At 39.2% G+C, this 17707-nt stretch overlaps 1 protein-coding gene across 6 annotated transcripts in view; it reads left to right on the top strand.

Annotated features, from left to right (window-relative positions):
• The window catches only part of Fgf13 (fibroblast growth factor 13), a 526201-nt gene that overhangs the window by 403028 nt on the left and 105466 nt on the right, over positions 1-17707 (top strand). The window contains exon 1 of one of the 6 annotated variants that reach the window (NM_053428.2): positions 12018-12169. The exons of the other annotated variants lie outside the window; for them this stretch is intronic. Within the exon in view, the coding sequence (NP_445880.1) occupies positions 12142-12169 (28 nt within the window). The 5' untranslated portion in view covers positions 12018-12141. Of the gene's footprint in view, positions 1-12017; positions 12170-17707 lie in introns of those variants that run through there. 6 annotated transcript variants of the gene reach the window in all.

Below are 17707 nucleotides of genomic sequence, written 5' to 3'. Positions count from 1 at the left end.
AGGGGAAGGAAGGTGGTGCTAGCCAGGAAATGGAAAGAAATTTAATAAGGCTTAGAGGAGGCATGAACAAATCAAGTTAATCAAGTTGACAGTGGTACTTATGTCTGCACTGGTGCCTATTATGTACTGAGAACATAACGAGATCCAAACAAACTCCCATATTTCACACAGCCCACTTTTTAATGGATATTACATACATATTAATTATGTATACCTCATCCACTTTCCTGGATTCTTTTCTCCAATTTTAAGCAGAATATCAGCATTTACATATATTAAGCGTACTCCCTGACTAGAAAAAACACAAGTAAATGAACTTCTGTCGAATAGTCACTTGTAGGCCTGCATAGTAGTAATCTATTGCTAACACTGTAAATATTAATAAAGTTGATTGACTAGGACGTCATTTCATGGTTTGATCAGAAGCTTTTGTGCTTTGTGAGTTGCAGGTGCTAAGAACAGAAATTCATTTCTGTGTTAGCAACAAGTCCTCCTTTTCTTCCTCTTCTTCCACAAGGTTCAATTGCTATGTATTAGCTCCCTAGAGAGGAGGGAGACACACAGATAGTTCAGAAAAGCAGACTATTCTGACATGAAAGCACCATTTGAAGGCTAGGAGTATCTGATAGAGTTTTAATCTGTAAGAAAGCTATAACAATTATAGATGTACTTTATTTTTTTAATTATGTGTATATGCAGATGTACCAGTGGAGGCCAGAGGTGTCAGATGCCCCTAGAGCTGTATTCCTGGCAGTTGTGAGCCACCTGATGTTGCAGCTAGGAACTAAACTCTGGTCTTGTACAAAGAGTACTGGATGCTCTTACCCACTGAACCACCTGTGCAGCCCTGGTTGCTGTTTTTTGATGGACAAAACTATTCTCGTTAACTGGGTATGTTGTCAGCCAGGTCATACCCAAGCCTATTACATCCCTGAGATTGGATGTCACCTTAATCTAAGCCATTTCATGAAAGAGAAATTTCTATTCGTAGACATTAGTCTTAAATTCCAACAGTGTCCATATTTGGCCACAGAAATAGAATGCTTGGTGGGATTATAGAATTCATGTACCCAACTCAAATGTCCCAGGAGCTTTATAGTTTGGCATTGTTTATTTTTGACTGAATTCAGCTCTTGAAACTCATGCATACAAATAAGCACTCTTTTGATAAACAGATATGCCCTGACGGCTTGCGCTCTACAAATCCAACGTATCAAAATGGAGAAGTACTTCCTGACTGTGCCGCCATTTCCCCAACATAAGAAATCCTCACGCATTTGCTATAACTGTATTCTTATCTGATAATTGAAACTAAGTCATTGACGGTGCCTACCTTCTCCCGCAAGCGGCTGTTCAGCTTTCATTGTTACAAATACATGAAAGAAAGAACTTAAAGGAGGTAGAATTTGGACTCCTGAGTTCAGAGGTTTCAGTCCATGGCTGGCTGGCTTCATTACTCTCAGCCAGAAGTGAGGCAGAGTCTCAAGGCAGAAGAGGCATGGTGGAACAGAACTGCTCACCACATGCTAATCAGTAGGCAGAAAGGGAGAGGCAGGGAGGGGACAAAAAACAATGTATTCTCCCCAGGGTATCTCTCCTGTTACCTACTTCCTCTAAGTAGCCCTCATCTGCTACCTTTCATTTCCCAGTGATGTCATATTATTGAGCCATCAGTAGACTAAGTCATGCATCAGTTGAGACGCCCCTTTATCCAGTCACATCTAGAAATGCCCTCAGGGATACATGCAGACGTTTGCCTTTACTAATCTTCTTGGCATCAGTCAATCGGATCAAGTTACCAATTGAGATAAGCTATCATGTGGGCTAAGTCACAGTAAGGGGAAAAAAGAAAAGAAAGCCTTCCAGCATTTAGCTTTTAAAAATAACAAAATTTCAAAACATGCTGACGCAAAAATTGGATCCAGTTTTAATTTCCTTAGAGCCTAAAACTATGCATGGGATCCAGTGTCCTTTCAGCCAGTGACTGAATAGCAGGATTAGCTCCATAAACACAGTAGTGCTTACGAAATATAGGAAAAATGAAGAAACCTATAATATGGTCAGTTACCTAAATACATATTTCACATTTTAAGATTCTTTTCATGTTTCAGCTTATAAAACAATCATCAATAAAAATGAGTTATGGAAGGTGCTGATTCAAACATAGATACCTCTGACTTTTCTTGACAGTGAGAAATAGCCTCAAAGGATAAATGTCTGGAAAATAAATTGTTCACAAAAATATATTTCAGATTAAACCCATGGTCTATGCTTTGCTCAAAACAATACTAAAGATTTGTGTGCTTCCAGGCAGTGTGAGGTGGAAAGGCTTAGCTTCAGGCATTCGGGGACATAGACAGCCTTGGTGAGGTTACTGTGAGGTTACTGGTACTTAGATCTTGTTCAGTCTGTTCTTGGGAAGTCCCATTTGCAGAATGATTCATCATGCCTGAGCACCTATACGTGACCATGCACATTTATGCAAATGTATATATCTAATATCTTACATTTGAATTATTTACATTGTCAGTATGCACAAGCATACATATTTAAATTAAGTAACAAACATAAATATGCATGAACTTGCAGTATGCTCTTCTTAATGTCTAATTGTCTCGGGGCTCATGTGAGAATGGAGACAACTTTCTTCTAACATGAACCATCATAGGTGATCAGTAATACGCATTGCATTACTAAATTGTTTCCCTTCTAGGTTTATCCACTAGCTAAGTAAACTGCAACCATGTCTATACTCTGATCCCTTTTGTCACTTGTCAAATAAATAAAAACATAAATGACATCTGCACCAGGAGTGGTAACAATGATTTCCAGAATGTTGGTAATGGTAATGAGGATAACCTTTATTTGCTGAGTCATCTCACTGACCCCGCACAGTGATCTCTATACGTGTGCCTATCACCATCCTTCTCATCTCGCTGTACCCATTCTTGCTAGAGAGCATCCCATCCATCCATGTCCCCTACCACCAAGTTTTGCAATTACCATCATCTCATCACTATAGAACCTGTCCTTCTAGTCTTCTTCCCTCTTCTTTATTTTAGATCATGGTCACTGCCATGCCATATACACATATCCAATACTAACTTTGTGTATATATATATATCTGTGCATGTGTGTGCCGCCCAGACACAAAGTAATTAGTTTTTAGGTATCTGAGCCGCTTATGGTAGCACACACTTTTAATCTGAAGGGAGCAGATTCAGGCAGATCTACATAGTGAGTTCGAGGACAGCTAAAGCTACATGGTGAGACCCGACCTAAAAAGGCCTATAGTGCTTACCTGCTAGTCACTTCCTAATTCTACTCAAGTTTATTTCCTTTAGCTGTACTAAGAGAAAAGTGGGGAAATGTACTCTGCAGTGCTCTGTTGGGATGGATGATAACACCTATGCCATCCAGTTGTTCGTTCAGAAGTCTTAGACTACTTTCTGAAGCCTCGTTCTCGCTTCTGGCTCCATATTGAGTTCTTTACTAACTTCTTCAATAATACCTATGTATTAGATTGGTAGCCCCTTGCATTTTTCAGTCACTGTCTCAATGTCTTCAGTTAGGCTATCACCATTGTTCTGTGGACAGATGACAGCCTCAAATGTCTTTCTTCCTCTAGTCTTAACATCTGTAACCACCCACTACACTGCATTTCATGCTGCAGCCAGTGAGGCCTTTTTGAAATGCTCATAATATCAGGTGTCTTCCTATCTCCAAACCCTGCATTCAGTACTCTCAAGTGCCTTTGTTGGCCAGGGACACATAGAAGATCCAACCACTAGCAACTTGCATAGCAAAATCTTTCATGTCATCCTTGGCATTCTGAGTTTCATTCATTCCTAAAGTGTCAGATTGCCTTAAGCCTGAATGTCTTGGATTTAGCCCCTGGAATCTTCTCAGACAATGCAGTCTATACTCTTCTAAGTTGCTGTGACTAAAGAAAGCAAGACATCAGAACTCAAATCCAAATACCTGCTCTGTGATGGGCATCTCTAATTGTGATAAGGCTCGGTTTGGTAGTCTTCCTCTATGATGAATACATAGGGGCTAACCTCTGTCAATAACCTTGTACACACAAACGAATGTGTTGTTCTCTTCCTCCTGAGAGGTAAGAGGCCATTGGTGCAAAGGTTTTTTATAATTCCTTTAGATTGTGCCTGTTTAGGTAACAGTTACTCTTCTCCTCGGTTATCTCCTGATCTTTTATCACACTTCAGTCTCCGGAATGCCTTCCCTGAGTCCAACCTCTAACTCAAGTTCATTACTGAGTTATATGCCCAGCCCTGTCCTGTAACAGAGAACCCTGTCCTAGACTTGAGTTCTTTTCCTTCCCTTCCCTTCCCTTCCCTTCCCTTCCCTTCCCTTCCCTTCCCTTCCCTTTCCTTCCCTTCCCTTCCCTTCCCTTCCCTTCCCTTCCCTTTCCTTTCCTTTCCTTGTCCCAAAGCCCAGAATACAATTAAGGCCCAGAATCCCAATTTCTAGGGTAAATAGACTGCTTTAAAAACAAAAGAAAAGACCTGAGTTTTGCCATTTTTGATACCAGGTATCAAGAAATTGCCCCAGTGTTAATCGCCCCCCTACGCACACAGCCTTGTACTTCTTGCACATGACTTTCCATTTCCCACAATGCCCAGTGCGTTGACTTGCATTTCATCTTGACTGGGACACCTTCCTCTATCTAGCTGTCCTTGTATTGTGAGGCTTGTTTCCAGGTTCCTTGCTCTATGGTGAGTGCTGGCAGTTTCACAGACTGGTCATTGAGGACTGTGAGACCTTGGCTTATTTCCAATGCCTTGGCCTCTGCCTTTATCGAGAGGAAAACACAGATGAAATCACTAGATACTTTCAAATAGAAGCCCAGGCTAGAGTATTCTGGGGAATGCATTTAGGGTGTATATACCAGACATCTTACAAAGCTGGCCGGGAAGAGGAAAACGGAAGAAATTAATGCTTATCAAGTGCTTAATAAGTACAGGTACTATAGTAGGTGTTTAGCAAATATCACAACATTTTGCTAACATATTTATTTCACAGGGAAGGAAACTGAAGTAAAAAATATAGAAATAGGTTCAGGGAAGCACAGAGAATGAGAAACAGAGCCCAAAACTAAGTCTATATTGTATGGTTGTGGACACCACGTTGTTCACCATTTTGCCACATGCTGGGTCTACCTAAAGGGTAGATCTCTCCTACACTGTATTCTCCACCTAAACTACCACAGATAGCAGCTCCCTGACATTCCCCTAACCCAAGAGCCAACCAAGCCTTTGTGAAAATTGCTCTATATGTAACAGAACCAGGTTCCCCAAGAGTGTTGCTAGACAGTATTTCAGGCTTTGGTAGGGTGTTTTGATTGTTTGTTTGTTTGTTTGTTTGTTTGTCTTTGGAGACAGGGTCTCACTATATTGTTCTAACTGTCCTGAAACTCACTGTTTGAGCCTTCTAAATGTTGGATTTATACATATACTACATACTTGTCCTATCTGTTTCCTATCTCCCTTCTTACCCCACTTTGGCACAATTATCCATACTGCAGCCCAAGTAGCTTTTCTGAAAATAGTTTGATCCTTTTATGGAGTAAAATTAAATTGTCTTTAGTGGAAACTCGTTTAGAGTTGTCAAACTCGTTGAACCAACTTACTACATTTCCCGCTGCCACTGCTATTGTCTACACGATCAGTTTATTGGAGATTAGGGGCTCATAGACTGTCTTCTTATGCAGAAAGAGGCTCTTAGCAAAACGACCCATCTTTTCATGATGCATGTTCAAGAAATGCTTTTCATGTTTGCAAATCTGAGCTATAGAGATGATTATTCCATTGGACTAATGTCACCAATTAGCTTGCTTGTGTTTCTTAAACATTGTTGGAAAGGACTTAGCCTCCAACTGAAATATAGTTTTTGTCCACTAGGGGATGCTATAAACACAGAAAGAAGCCATTCTGGATTAATTTGTTCTTTATGGAAAAAATAAGGAATTGGAGAAATCAAGTTAACTTTTTTATCTTTCCTATACTACATGCTATTGTGGAAGGAAGGAATCTCTTCCATTATTCTCAGTAAATATATATGTCTCAGAACAATCCTTACTGCATGCGCATTTTATAAACACATGTAGGAGCATGTGCGCGCACACACACACACCTAACTAGCATGTTTATAAGATCCAAGCATCTGGTACAAAGACATATGATTTGGAATGTGTCTGGAATCAATTTCTTAACAAATTTTGACATATTTTGTCATGGGTGAAACCCCGTGGAAAAATTCATTATTCATTCAATATATTGTTTTTATTTTTTCCTCTGCCAGAATGTTTGAGAAGACTCCTCAGGGCATCAGAGGCAGGACGTTAGTCAGCTCTTTATACTTGGAGGCACTGATACTAGCTGCAGACACTACCTCATACCAATTTTCTAAAACAGAAAGGAGCACAGTAGGAGCACAGTGAACAAAGCCAGTGTTTATGGGAGTTGGACATGGTGAAACCACTGATTTAGATAAATCCAAACATGTCTGCAACATGTCATGTCCTGTTTCATTCTTCAGTGTATATACCTTGTTTTCTCAGATTCTGGATATTTTAAAGATATTTTAAAACTATGTTCATTTCTATTTTTCTGTATGTAGACCTCAGGCCTTGTAAATCTGTATATTTTCCATATATATATAATCAACTCAACAAATTTCCTAGTATAAGGAGTCAGTTAATGTCTGTGGGCTGCTTGCTTATTGATCTGTTTTCAAAAAAAAATGCTGCCAAAATTTCAGAAAGGATAATGGTGAGATTACAGAGGAGATAGTGAATGGGCAAAAACTGACTAAGGGTATGAACTGACTCCCTTCCATTGACTGTTCAAAAGGTGCCAGTTACTGCAGTAAGAACTTCATAGTCATTTAATTGCATAATTGTTCAATGAAAAAATTATTGTTACTCAAATCTTACCACCATGTGTGTGCATGTGTGTGTGAGAGTGAGTGTGTGTCTGTGTGTGTATGTGTGTGTGTGAGTGTGTGTGTATGTGTGTGTGTGTTTGAGTGTGTGTATGTGTGTGTGTGAGTGTGTGTATGTGTGTGTGTGAGTGTGTGTATGTGTGTGTGTTTGTGTGTGTGAGTGTGTGTGTGTGTGTGTGTGTGAAATACAAACAGATGTTGTTTTTAGACTCACACAAGGCAGCACTGGTGACTTCCCTATCTCAGGGTGTTACCAGTGCTGATTGCACTTGAACGGTGGGCAGAAAAGCCAGCGGGACATTATTGAAGTAATCACCTATGTTTACAAGAAACAGAGTATCTCCCTGCTTACTGACTTTAAGAAAAAATACAAGGGAGTTGCAGATCCTGGTAGCTAATAACAAGAAGGCATCTGATGTGACTGGGTAGGCCATTCTGAGCAGGATGCCTCTTCTCCCTGGAACACCTTAGTATTGTAGAAAATAAGTGACTTTTTTTTATAACCAATGGTTCCAAATTAGATTTACTGCAGACCACATTACGGAGGATGTGAAACAGTCATTGAAACTCTGGGTTGGAAGAAGCTTTCAGAGGTAGACAGCTTAACTTCAAAACCACCTTCAAAAACTTTAACTGCCTTCCAGCCAGGTGCTGGCTTTGTGACCTAAAACAAGGACTTCATATTTGTCAGCTGTAAGCTAAAGTTTACTCACGTGCAAAGAAAGAAGTCAAACAAGCAAAGAAGCAAAGAAAAATTTAAAATGAAACTTGGTATAACTATATAATCAGGACAAAATGAAAGGTTTTGTTTGTATTTGGGTACGTTTTGTTTTTAAAATAAGCTTCTCCTTTAAAAACTATATTTATATTTTGAATCGACTGCTTTCTAAAGTGATTTTAGACACAAAGCAAACATTATCATAAAGTTCACAGAGTTCACATACACACCCTATCCCGTGTATGCACCCCCAAACAATATTCTGTGCCAGATTGACACATCTTTCTTATAGTAGTGAGTCTACATGGACATACCACTATCATTCAAAACCCCAGTTTGTATTAGGTTCACTCTTGGTGTTCTTAAAGCTTTGATGGACATATAATAACTGTAGGTACCTTTATAGCATTATACAGGATGGTTTGACTGAAAATTTTCTTCTGAGCTCCACCTATTTATCCAAGTCCTGGCGAATGCTGACTTTTTAAAGTTGTATTCATAGTATTGCCTTTTCTAGGCTGTCATGTAGTTGGAATCACACAGAATATACCCCAACAGGATTGGCATTTCTTTACCTAGTTGTAACTGTTTAAATTTCTTCCATGTCTTATCGGTCGTAGCTTGTTAGCTTGACTCTTGCTAACATTTTCTGGATTGCTGGTTTGTTTATATGCTCGCCTACTGAAGGACATGTGGTTCAACACCAAAGTTAGCTGTTATAAGAATCTTATAAACATCCAGGAGTGTGGTTATGTAGATATTGGGTTTCAGTTCCTTGATACCCAGTGCTTTTAAATAGAAAATGTATCTGACCTTAGTTTTATAAGTTTCTCCCTCTGCTTAAGACTTTCTTGGGTAAAAGCAGTGGAGATGCTCAGTTTGCAGCAAAATGTTCTTATTAATCAACTTAGAGCTGGGGAAAGCAAAGCAAGTAGACATTGTGCTACAAATTTGTTTACGTAAGCTTCGGAAGACATTTCCAAACAATTAAACTATCAAGGGGACCTGAAGACACAGCTTTACATTTTAATTCGAGATGATTAAATCTCAGGCATTATTGCCTTTGATGTGTCTGGGCTTGAAGAAGAGGGCAGAGTATTGATTGGGGCCTCCAGGAAGGCAGGAAGCTTACTTATGCTGCTTGACCACAGAGAAATGGAAGCATGACAGTCTGCAACCTTTTGGATTAAAGGCCACTCGGCAGAGTTAACTAGATTTGTCAGCTTCTGTTTAGTTAGACTCTGCCTGAAGGGACAGATGATGTATTGTAACTTTGGAGAGGTATTATAGGTTTATAGGCAAGGAGGGGAACGTGGGGTGAGGGAGGAAAATAAGTTAGGGAGGGCAGAAGAGAGGGAGGGAGAGAAAAACCATTAGAGAAGATGAGTGACACAGCACAGAGTCCTGACTCCCACTGACGGTTGGAATGAAAATTGTCATATGCGGTCACAGCCCACATCAGTCAATGCAGAACTGGATAGCCTGTAAGTATGTATATCCCTTGGGCATAGTAGCCACACGGCTTCAGGATTCTAGTATCCTCACCACTGAGGATAGCACTGTTCTCTATTGATCTGATGTACTCACAGGTGCCCATCACATTGCACAGGATCCATGCTTTCTGTCTGCTCACAGTCCATTAAAAAGAGGGATCATGTAAACAGTTGAAAACAATCAAGCTTCATACTAGAAGGATAGAGCCTTAAGTTGGGTACATTGTTACAAAAGAGGCCTTAATCAATTTTAAAAAGTGAAAAGAGGCTCCCAGAAAAAAACATCTTCCTAAAGAAGGTTGAAAGATTAGTATGTAGAAAAGAGAAGAATTTGGGTGAGGTAATAGATGTATGGAAGAACCTTAATAACTCAGAAAATCCTGATAGGCATTGTAACACTGGAGGTGGTCTCCTGTACCAAAACCCAGCTCAGCCTCAACCTGCCTTCTAGGAACTTTCTAAAGTGGGGGCTTATAAAATAAAATTAATAAAGAAATTGAAAAACACGCTTACATAGATAAAGAATACCAAGTGGACACTCTGTTGCTTAGAAGCCATGGTACCTTAATGCATGACTGTTGGAGAACAGGGCATATGTGTCCAAAGATGAAAATATTTTTACAAAAATTGACAAGTCTTGTAATTTTTTGTAATCTGGTGGCTTTCCTCCATATACACAGAGAGTATCTAATTAGAAGATTAGGAGAACAGGTCAATGCAGAATACATGCGGTAGGTACATGGTGCATCAGGTGGGCAGGAGAGAGGCCTAGAAGTTGAGTTGTGGGCATCTAGAGAGGAGCAAGAACACACTAGTGACTGGAAAAGGAGGGAGAGAGCAACCTAAGTAGATTTTCCCTGTCTTGCTATTTGGCTCTAGGTCAGCCCTGCCCTCATTTGTTTATTCAGACTTCAAGTGACTGAATTGCTCGTATCCCTGAGGACCCCTTCCATAGTTCACTGGTCTGTGCAGACCCTGCACAGAAGCATAGCTGAAAGACTGGATCTCTTGCTTAGACCTGATAAGACCACTCAGATGGCGATGACTTAATTTCGCCCCGTGGGAAGTGCCTTTTGAAAAGAGCTCTCAAAGTGGCCAAGAGATGCTGCCTCCATATTAGGATTTTCTATTTTTGTTTGAAGGAAGTTGGCATCTCTCCTGTGTAAAGAGTTCACTAAAGACTAAATTCTTCCATTAGCCCATTTGGTTTGCCATCAGGAATCTGCACATACAACTATGTTCCTGGTGGTCTGAGCATAATCTAGGCTGTCTAGTCCGAGAACAATCAGTGGGCAACCATGGCCCCTTCGGAAGCTCCCCATGTCTCTAACTTTTCAAGCAGAACTGCTTAGTAAACGATTCTCATAAGGCATGCAACTGGCTGTAAACGGCAGTCTGCTGCAAAGCAAAAACATGGGGCTCCTTGTTCAAAGACTATTAATGGATTTCTAAACAAAGACAGGAAAGTAATAAACTAAGTGTGAGGCCCTTCCCAGAGCACTGCTCTATGAAGCCATGCAGGCTAAGCATCTAGGAAGTCAGTATTGCCTCTCAAGGAATAGCTCTTCTGCCCATTTGGGTTTGAAGAGATCCTGATGTTCAAGTCTTCAGGCTGTGGATAGCTAGTGGGGAGTAGGGGAGGGTTGATATGAGAGCAGAACAAATTTGCTCCATCCTCTGCCTCCTGCTGAAATCCCATCCCCATAGCTAACCCAATTCTGCTTGAGGCTGGCTCCCTCTGGGAGGGGCTCACAATTGCAGCTGTTGCTACTGCACTCTTAGTGTTGGATGGAAAGTGGAAGCAGTGAGAGCTCAAGGCAATTTTGATTATGCAGCGAAGCTTAAGGAAAAATCTGTAAGTTCATGGAATGCTTTTGAATATACATAATCTTCCTTTCCATATAGCCGTGAAAATGGGTGATGGGCTCCATAAATATAGCTCCCTGTGGGTGTCAGTAATTCTTCAATATTCATTGATAGTGACAATATTCAGAACTTGAGACAGATTTCCTTTCTTTCTGACTCAAGGGAAGTTTTCCCAGAGCCACACAGAAGGAGAATCCAATCTGTTCAATAGAAAAGACTCATTTTCTCCCGGAATAACTTAAATTTCCATTCACATTTGCATTTTTAACCAAAATAGTGGATCTCCTATCAAGCAAAATTTAAAAAAGGATGGTGATTTCATTTATGGTCTTGCCTTTCCTTAAAATTGTGATTTTTATACTAAGAGGTTTGAGTGCTTCTGTACTTTCTATGTTGAATCTTATTACATTGGACTGAAAGCTTTGTCTTACGCTGCTAATTGTTTCTGTAAATTTTTAACAAAGGACTTTGATATGAAAATGTTTTGTTTTAGGCAAAAAAGTGAAAGTCAAGATGGAATTTCAACCTTTTACACATAGTGTTCAGAAGCCTGAGCAACTGTAATTCTTGCAAATGTTTTGCTTGTAGCATTTTCTATTCATCAATAATTCAATTTCAAAATAAAAGACCCATTTCTACATCCCAAAAGCTATTGGGGAGCCTTCAGAATACAGTATTTCTGACCTTAGGAGAGGCATCTACCAAATGAGGTAGCATACTTCCAAAAGCTCTGCTGATGTGCTGAAGGATCATGTTACAGACCATTTTTCGTAATTCTAGAAGGCAAAATAAAATTTTATGCTTGGAAATAATAAGTTTAAGCAAATAGTATGGGCCAAGCTTATAACTGCGTCCAAGCATTGGTCTGATTACTGCCAGAACGATACTGCTACACGATGAATCATTAATGATCTGTGAGAGTCATAATGGTCTGTCACTAATGCCCATTAATGATCTCTCTATACCGCGAGTACGAGCTTGATGCTTCTGGCCAGTACCTTGGAGAATACTTTAGATATGCCTTAAACTTTCTCTGATCTCTCTGTGTCTGCTTCAAATGTAGACAGCAATTGTCTGGGTAGGACCATCTTATAAAGAAGCATGGCTTTGTTAAGGAAGTCGTATTCAGGTAAGAATTTAAACAATGTATTTTGAAGGATGTAGATTTAAAAGATAATCCTAGGCATTGATGTCTTTGTGGAAATTAACAAATGCTGGGTGAATCTTTCTGTGAAAATCTCTCTCTCTCTCTCTCTCTCTCTCTCTCTCTCTCTCTCTCTCTCTTGATGGGATGCTTGGCTGTACATCTAGACTCAGGGAAAAGAATTTGTTTTGTTTCTTCAAGGAAAATTTTGAGATATTGCTGTTAAAAATTAGTGTGTATATTTGATGGTTGGAAGCTGTGGTATATCTGGTAAATGGTACTGTGCTGATTCAAGAGAGTTCCTACTTCTAAACTTGCATTAACTCTCCTTACACATCGTCGCAAGGGTTAAGTTGACTTGATGTAGAAAGACAGGAGAATAAGTCATTGTCATTAGCTTTAAGCCTATTTTTCTCTTAGCGACAGGAAATAAAGAGGTGACACACAGCTAGGGAAAGGAGAGCACACTCTGGCAATAATTCTGAGAATCCTATTAGATGTATCTTCAGGGAAATCACAGAAGATAGGCAGTCCATAATGCCACAAGGAATCTGGGAGAGGATGTGTTTGTTCCTCCATGGCGGCCAGGGACACGCTGCAGTCAGCCAATGGAACCAACGCCCATGAGCCTCCAGCATATGGAAAAACAAGTGCAAAAGAGAAGGTCACCGGAACCAGTGGCCGCTTTCAAGGCTCTTTGAAAATAGCAAAGCAGGGTTTCTTTTAGAGGGTTCAAATTGCTCCAATGGCTAATTTTTGATGGGAAAATTTAACACATAGCTGTATGAAAAACATGACATCATTTCTCGGAACATTTTTGTTTTCTTTTTCAGTCTTCTTATAATCTGAATAAAGAAGCTTCATCAGGCAAGATATTTCATTCAAGCTCTTTTCACTTTCCTTATCATTGAACTTTATCCAGCAAATGTAAACCTCTCTAAGTGTTTTAGATTGCTAGAACATTTCGTTCAGATGAGTGATGGCTCATTGTGGTATTTTTGTTTCTTCTAAATCAATCCCTGTTGCCAAACTTCTGAGCAGCATGGATACATTCGTGTGATTAATTGAGATTGGCATGGTTCTTTAAAAGTACATATGAAGATCTGCTATATTACTTGGGGTGGTCCTAGAGCAACCCCAAATGAAGGTTTGGATAAATCTTCCATGTTACATGCATCCCATGAAAAGGAGAAAGGGCTGACTTGAAAGGCTACATCGGCCAAAACAAGAATAATGATAAGGATCATCCAAAAATTTGTGACATGTGTTTACTATTTAAAAGCTAATATTTATAGTCTATGTCTCAGATGAACCCATTATAGTTTACACTTAATGGATAGGGACAGACAAACTGCTAATGATTCCTAAAGGACCACAGACTCTATGTATGCCAGCTTCAAATATAGCCTATATAGCTGAAAAGTTTATATTTATCACTGTGCTTGAGAAACATTCTCTGCTGAGTAAGGTCTGTGACACAAGTAATTCTTACCAATCAATTATTAGACTGACATGTGCAACTATCAATTGGAAATGGCTACATTGCCATCTAAGCTGTTGGGATAGATTCAAGCACAAACTAATTCTATGTAACAAAGATTGATTGATGAAATGTTAGAAATAGACGTGCGCATTTTGGTAGATGTATATTCATGGATAACCTAGCTCCGGTCCAGAAAGGATCGGTGCGACAGTGACTTATTTGCTTCAGGTGTTCCTTTTTGAAAAGAATATGAAAAGTACCTGAGGTGACAGGAGAATGTCACTCAGTTCATGGTAGCACAGTGAAAATGAGAGCAGGACAAAGACTTATGTAATCAAAGACCAGCAAATCCCAAGAAAGATGAGGTAGTTTATTTCTTTGCCTTCAGATAGGAAAACACTTCAATGCTCATGTACAGGGGAAACTGGCCGAGCCATCACATCAACAAGCTCTCTAAGGAACTCACTTGAACAGCTCTCCAGGCAAGAACATTCACCCTAAGTCCCCCCTGCTGCTTTCCAGTTCAGTCTGATGCCTCTTTGGCCCTTACATATGCTAAATAACTGAGTATAGCTGTGCTCTGTATAACCTTCCATAGCATAGAAGTCCTCATGATCTTATACAAGCAACCCAAGATTTTTTTTGTTGTTGTTGTTTTGTTTTGTTTGGTGTTTTTATCCTGCACATTGTTTTGTTTGTCTATTTGTTTCTGGTTGATAGATAGGATCTTACGTAATGCAGTCTGGCCTTGAATTTGCCTTTCAATGTCTCCTCCTATTTTCCTAACCTGCCAAGTACTGGGATTGTAGGCATATATGAGCACATAGTCATTGCTCTATACTTCCTTATTTTAGCATACTATGTTTTAACAGGGCCATTTGCTTCTTTAGAGGCTAGTTTTCTTTGCCTTGCAGCGTTCTGCTTATCCATGACTACTTCCCTAGTTTCTAAAGGTCCCTTTCAGTTGTTTTCTGTTTGTGACTTCTATTTGCTGACAATTATTATTCCTGCCCAATAATCCAAATATATAGACTTAGAATTTTCAAAATACAAAACACATGAGGGCAATTTTCGCTCTCTTAGGGAACTTTAAGAAACACAATTTAAAAATAATTATCTTACCTATACTTACTTGTGAATAATGAAGTTATTAAGTTATTTTTTGTTTTGTTATTATTATGTGAATGTATGTTTATGATATGTATAAATATACAAGAGCCACGACAGTCATCTGGAAGCCAGAAGACAACTTTGTAGGGTAGATTTTCTTCTTCCACCTTTCCACAAATTCTGGGGATTGAACTCAAGTCATCAAACTTTTACAAGAAGTTGCCAAAAAGATTTTTGCATTTATCTGCCATGCTCTCTTTCTAGCCAAAGTTATAATGTTTTAATCAACAATTCTCAGCCCATTTTACATATGATACAAAGGGGGAACATAAGCTATCCACTCACTCCAAACATTGGGTACTGCTTGAAAGTGCCATCTTATAATATTGCAGTTCTTACTGCTGGCCTATAACTTGTATATATAGTGTTTGTTGGCTCATTTTTCAGTGAGTATTTACGATGGCTAGAGAGAACACTGAAAACCTCAATATATTTCTCTGAAATTATTAAACAATGTGTTGATCTTAATTGCCAGCACCACAAATGCCCTTGCTGCTTCCTAGCTTTAGTGGTAGCCCATGTTTGTCATTCAGAGGAAATGTGCCCTCTTCTGTTGAAGGTGCTGAAAGGCTCCAGGGACGCTGTCTTAGGAGAGAAAATGAATACTCTGTGCTTTTTCCTCCCAGCAATGTTACTGGTTGGCAATATAAGTATGTCTTGTTGCATACAATAACATTGTTTCCAAAAAGTTATAGGCAAATTGAGTTGGCATTGAAACCAACCTGGGGTTTGTGGTGAGAAAAGAACACATTTTAACAAGTTTGTTTTGTTAATATTTAATTAGCTACTATCTGATTTGACAAAAAATAGTGTTGCCTTCCAACATGGAAATTACAAAACAAAACAAAAGAAAACAAAACAAAAAACAGCCAAACCAAAACTACCAAAAGGGACTTGTAACTTAACAGTTTGCAAGTTTCTTTCTGTGTAGGAGGCCTTGGCTTCCTGTGAATAATTCCTTTCCTTCACAACTTGCCTGCCCAGCTGAACTGTCCTAATAACCAAGACTTCTTCAGCTCTGACTTGATTTGCACCTCCAAAACCTCCAGTTTTTGAAGTGAATGGCAAAGGACATCTATAGATTTCCACACTTCTGCATATGTATTTAACTAACGTATGCATATTCTTTCTGAGCCCAAGGCTCAATGTGTTTCCCATGCCAATTTGCTATATCTATATACAGGCGCATTGTCCTAATTTAGTACTTCCCAGTATGCTCCATGCTCTACTTTGTTCTTAGAGAACTGAGTTAGGATTCAGGACTTTCTCATGGCTCAAGAAGGTTGCTATAACTCGGACATATACCAGCCTCCAGAGGACTTGCCATTGAAAATGTATAGTACAACTCTTTCTTTGGTGATATGCATACATTTTCTTCATAAATACCAAATATAGCAATATTCTCTATAAGAAACATAGTTCACTATACCTAAAACATTTGTAGTTTGGGGTCTGAAGAAATGTCTCAGTGGTAAAGAGTGTGTACTGCTCTTGCATACAAATAAAAACTGAGGTTGATTCCTAGTATCCACAACAGACTCTAGCTTCATGAGATTTGATGTCCTCTTCTGGCCTCCATGGGTACCTACATTAACATCCCCTTATCAACACACAGCATGCATATACATGATTTAAAAATAAAATAAATATTTTTAAAAAAGCAGATCATAGCTCTATTGGGACAAAACTACATTGATGAGGAAGAACACATTTTAGCCATCATCCTAATGTAAATCAAATAACATCTCCAAATTCTGCATTCATCATGTCCTTCCTTATAGAAAACTCTTTTCTGTTTTTACTTTCATTGCCAAGTTAGAATTAGAGAGGATTGACTTTTTTTTCTGTAAGCAAAACCCATAACACTGTCTCAACATAAATTTCTAGTGCTACCTTCTTTTTTTTTTATTTGTATGAGTTCTCTGTAGCTGTCTTCAAACACACCAGAAGAGGGCATCAGATCTCATCATTACAGATGGCTGTGAGCCACCATGTGGTTGCTTGGAATTGAACTCAGAACCTCTGGAAGAGCAGTCAGTGCTCTTAACCACCGAGCCATCTCTCCAGCCCCCTCGTGCTACCTTCTTGATCTTCAAGAATTACTATTTCAGCTACCTAGTCTGTTTGAATCAAGAGGAACGTGTTCATTTCATTAATGTGTACTCCATGTAGTATCCTAACTATGATGTACTGAGATACGAGAAAGGTGGCACAATGCAAGGGTCATAACCCCATTTTCTGGGAAGGCTCAGTCTGGCTTTGAGGCTATCTTATATTAAACACATCTTGAAGAGGGTTGCAATGACAATTCAAAACCAAATATCAATCAGAATTAAGATAAATACCTTTTCTTACCTAGATCTGGGGTGGCTTCACTGATATGCTAATTATTAATGTGTTAAAACATTTATAGTCAGGGTGTTACTATGTTGAAAAAAACATACTTGAGTAAAGGACATAAATATTTCTGACTTTTGTATATATCTTTCTAGATGCCAGTCCCTTCCTCACAGCTAAATGCGGTTTCTCTCCTCCTTAGAACTCAAAAAATACTTTCTGGTCAAACTAGCTGTAAGCCATCTATTCTATTTATTCTATTTATTCTATTCTGTAAGCCTCGTATTGCATTACTAGCACACTTATTTTTATCACTCGATTATAAAATCTAGGGAAGAAGAGCCCATAGTCAACACCTTTAATTTTTTATTGTATTTACTTATTCGTGTGTATGTTTGGGAGTGTATAAGCAGGGGCACACGTGCCATATCATGCATATGGAGATCAGAGGGTAGCTTGTAGGGGTTGGCCCTTTCCGTCTACCATATCAGTGGTGGGGATTGATCTCGGGTCATCAGGCTTGATAGTCAGCA

This window comes from Rattus norvegicus, chromosome X (genome assembly GCF_036323735.1).
Source record: "Rattus norvegicus strain BN/NHsdMcwi chromosome X, GRCr8, whole genome shotgun sequence".
NCBI lineage: Eukaryota > Metazoa > Chordata > Mammalia > Rodentia > Muridae > Rattus > Rattus norvegicus.
This window is presented reverse-complemented; position numbering and strand designations above follow the sequence as displayed.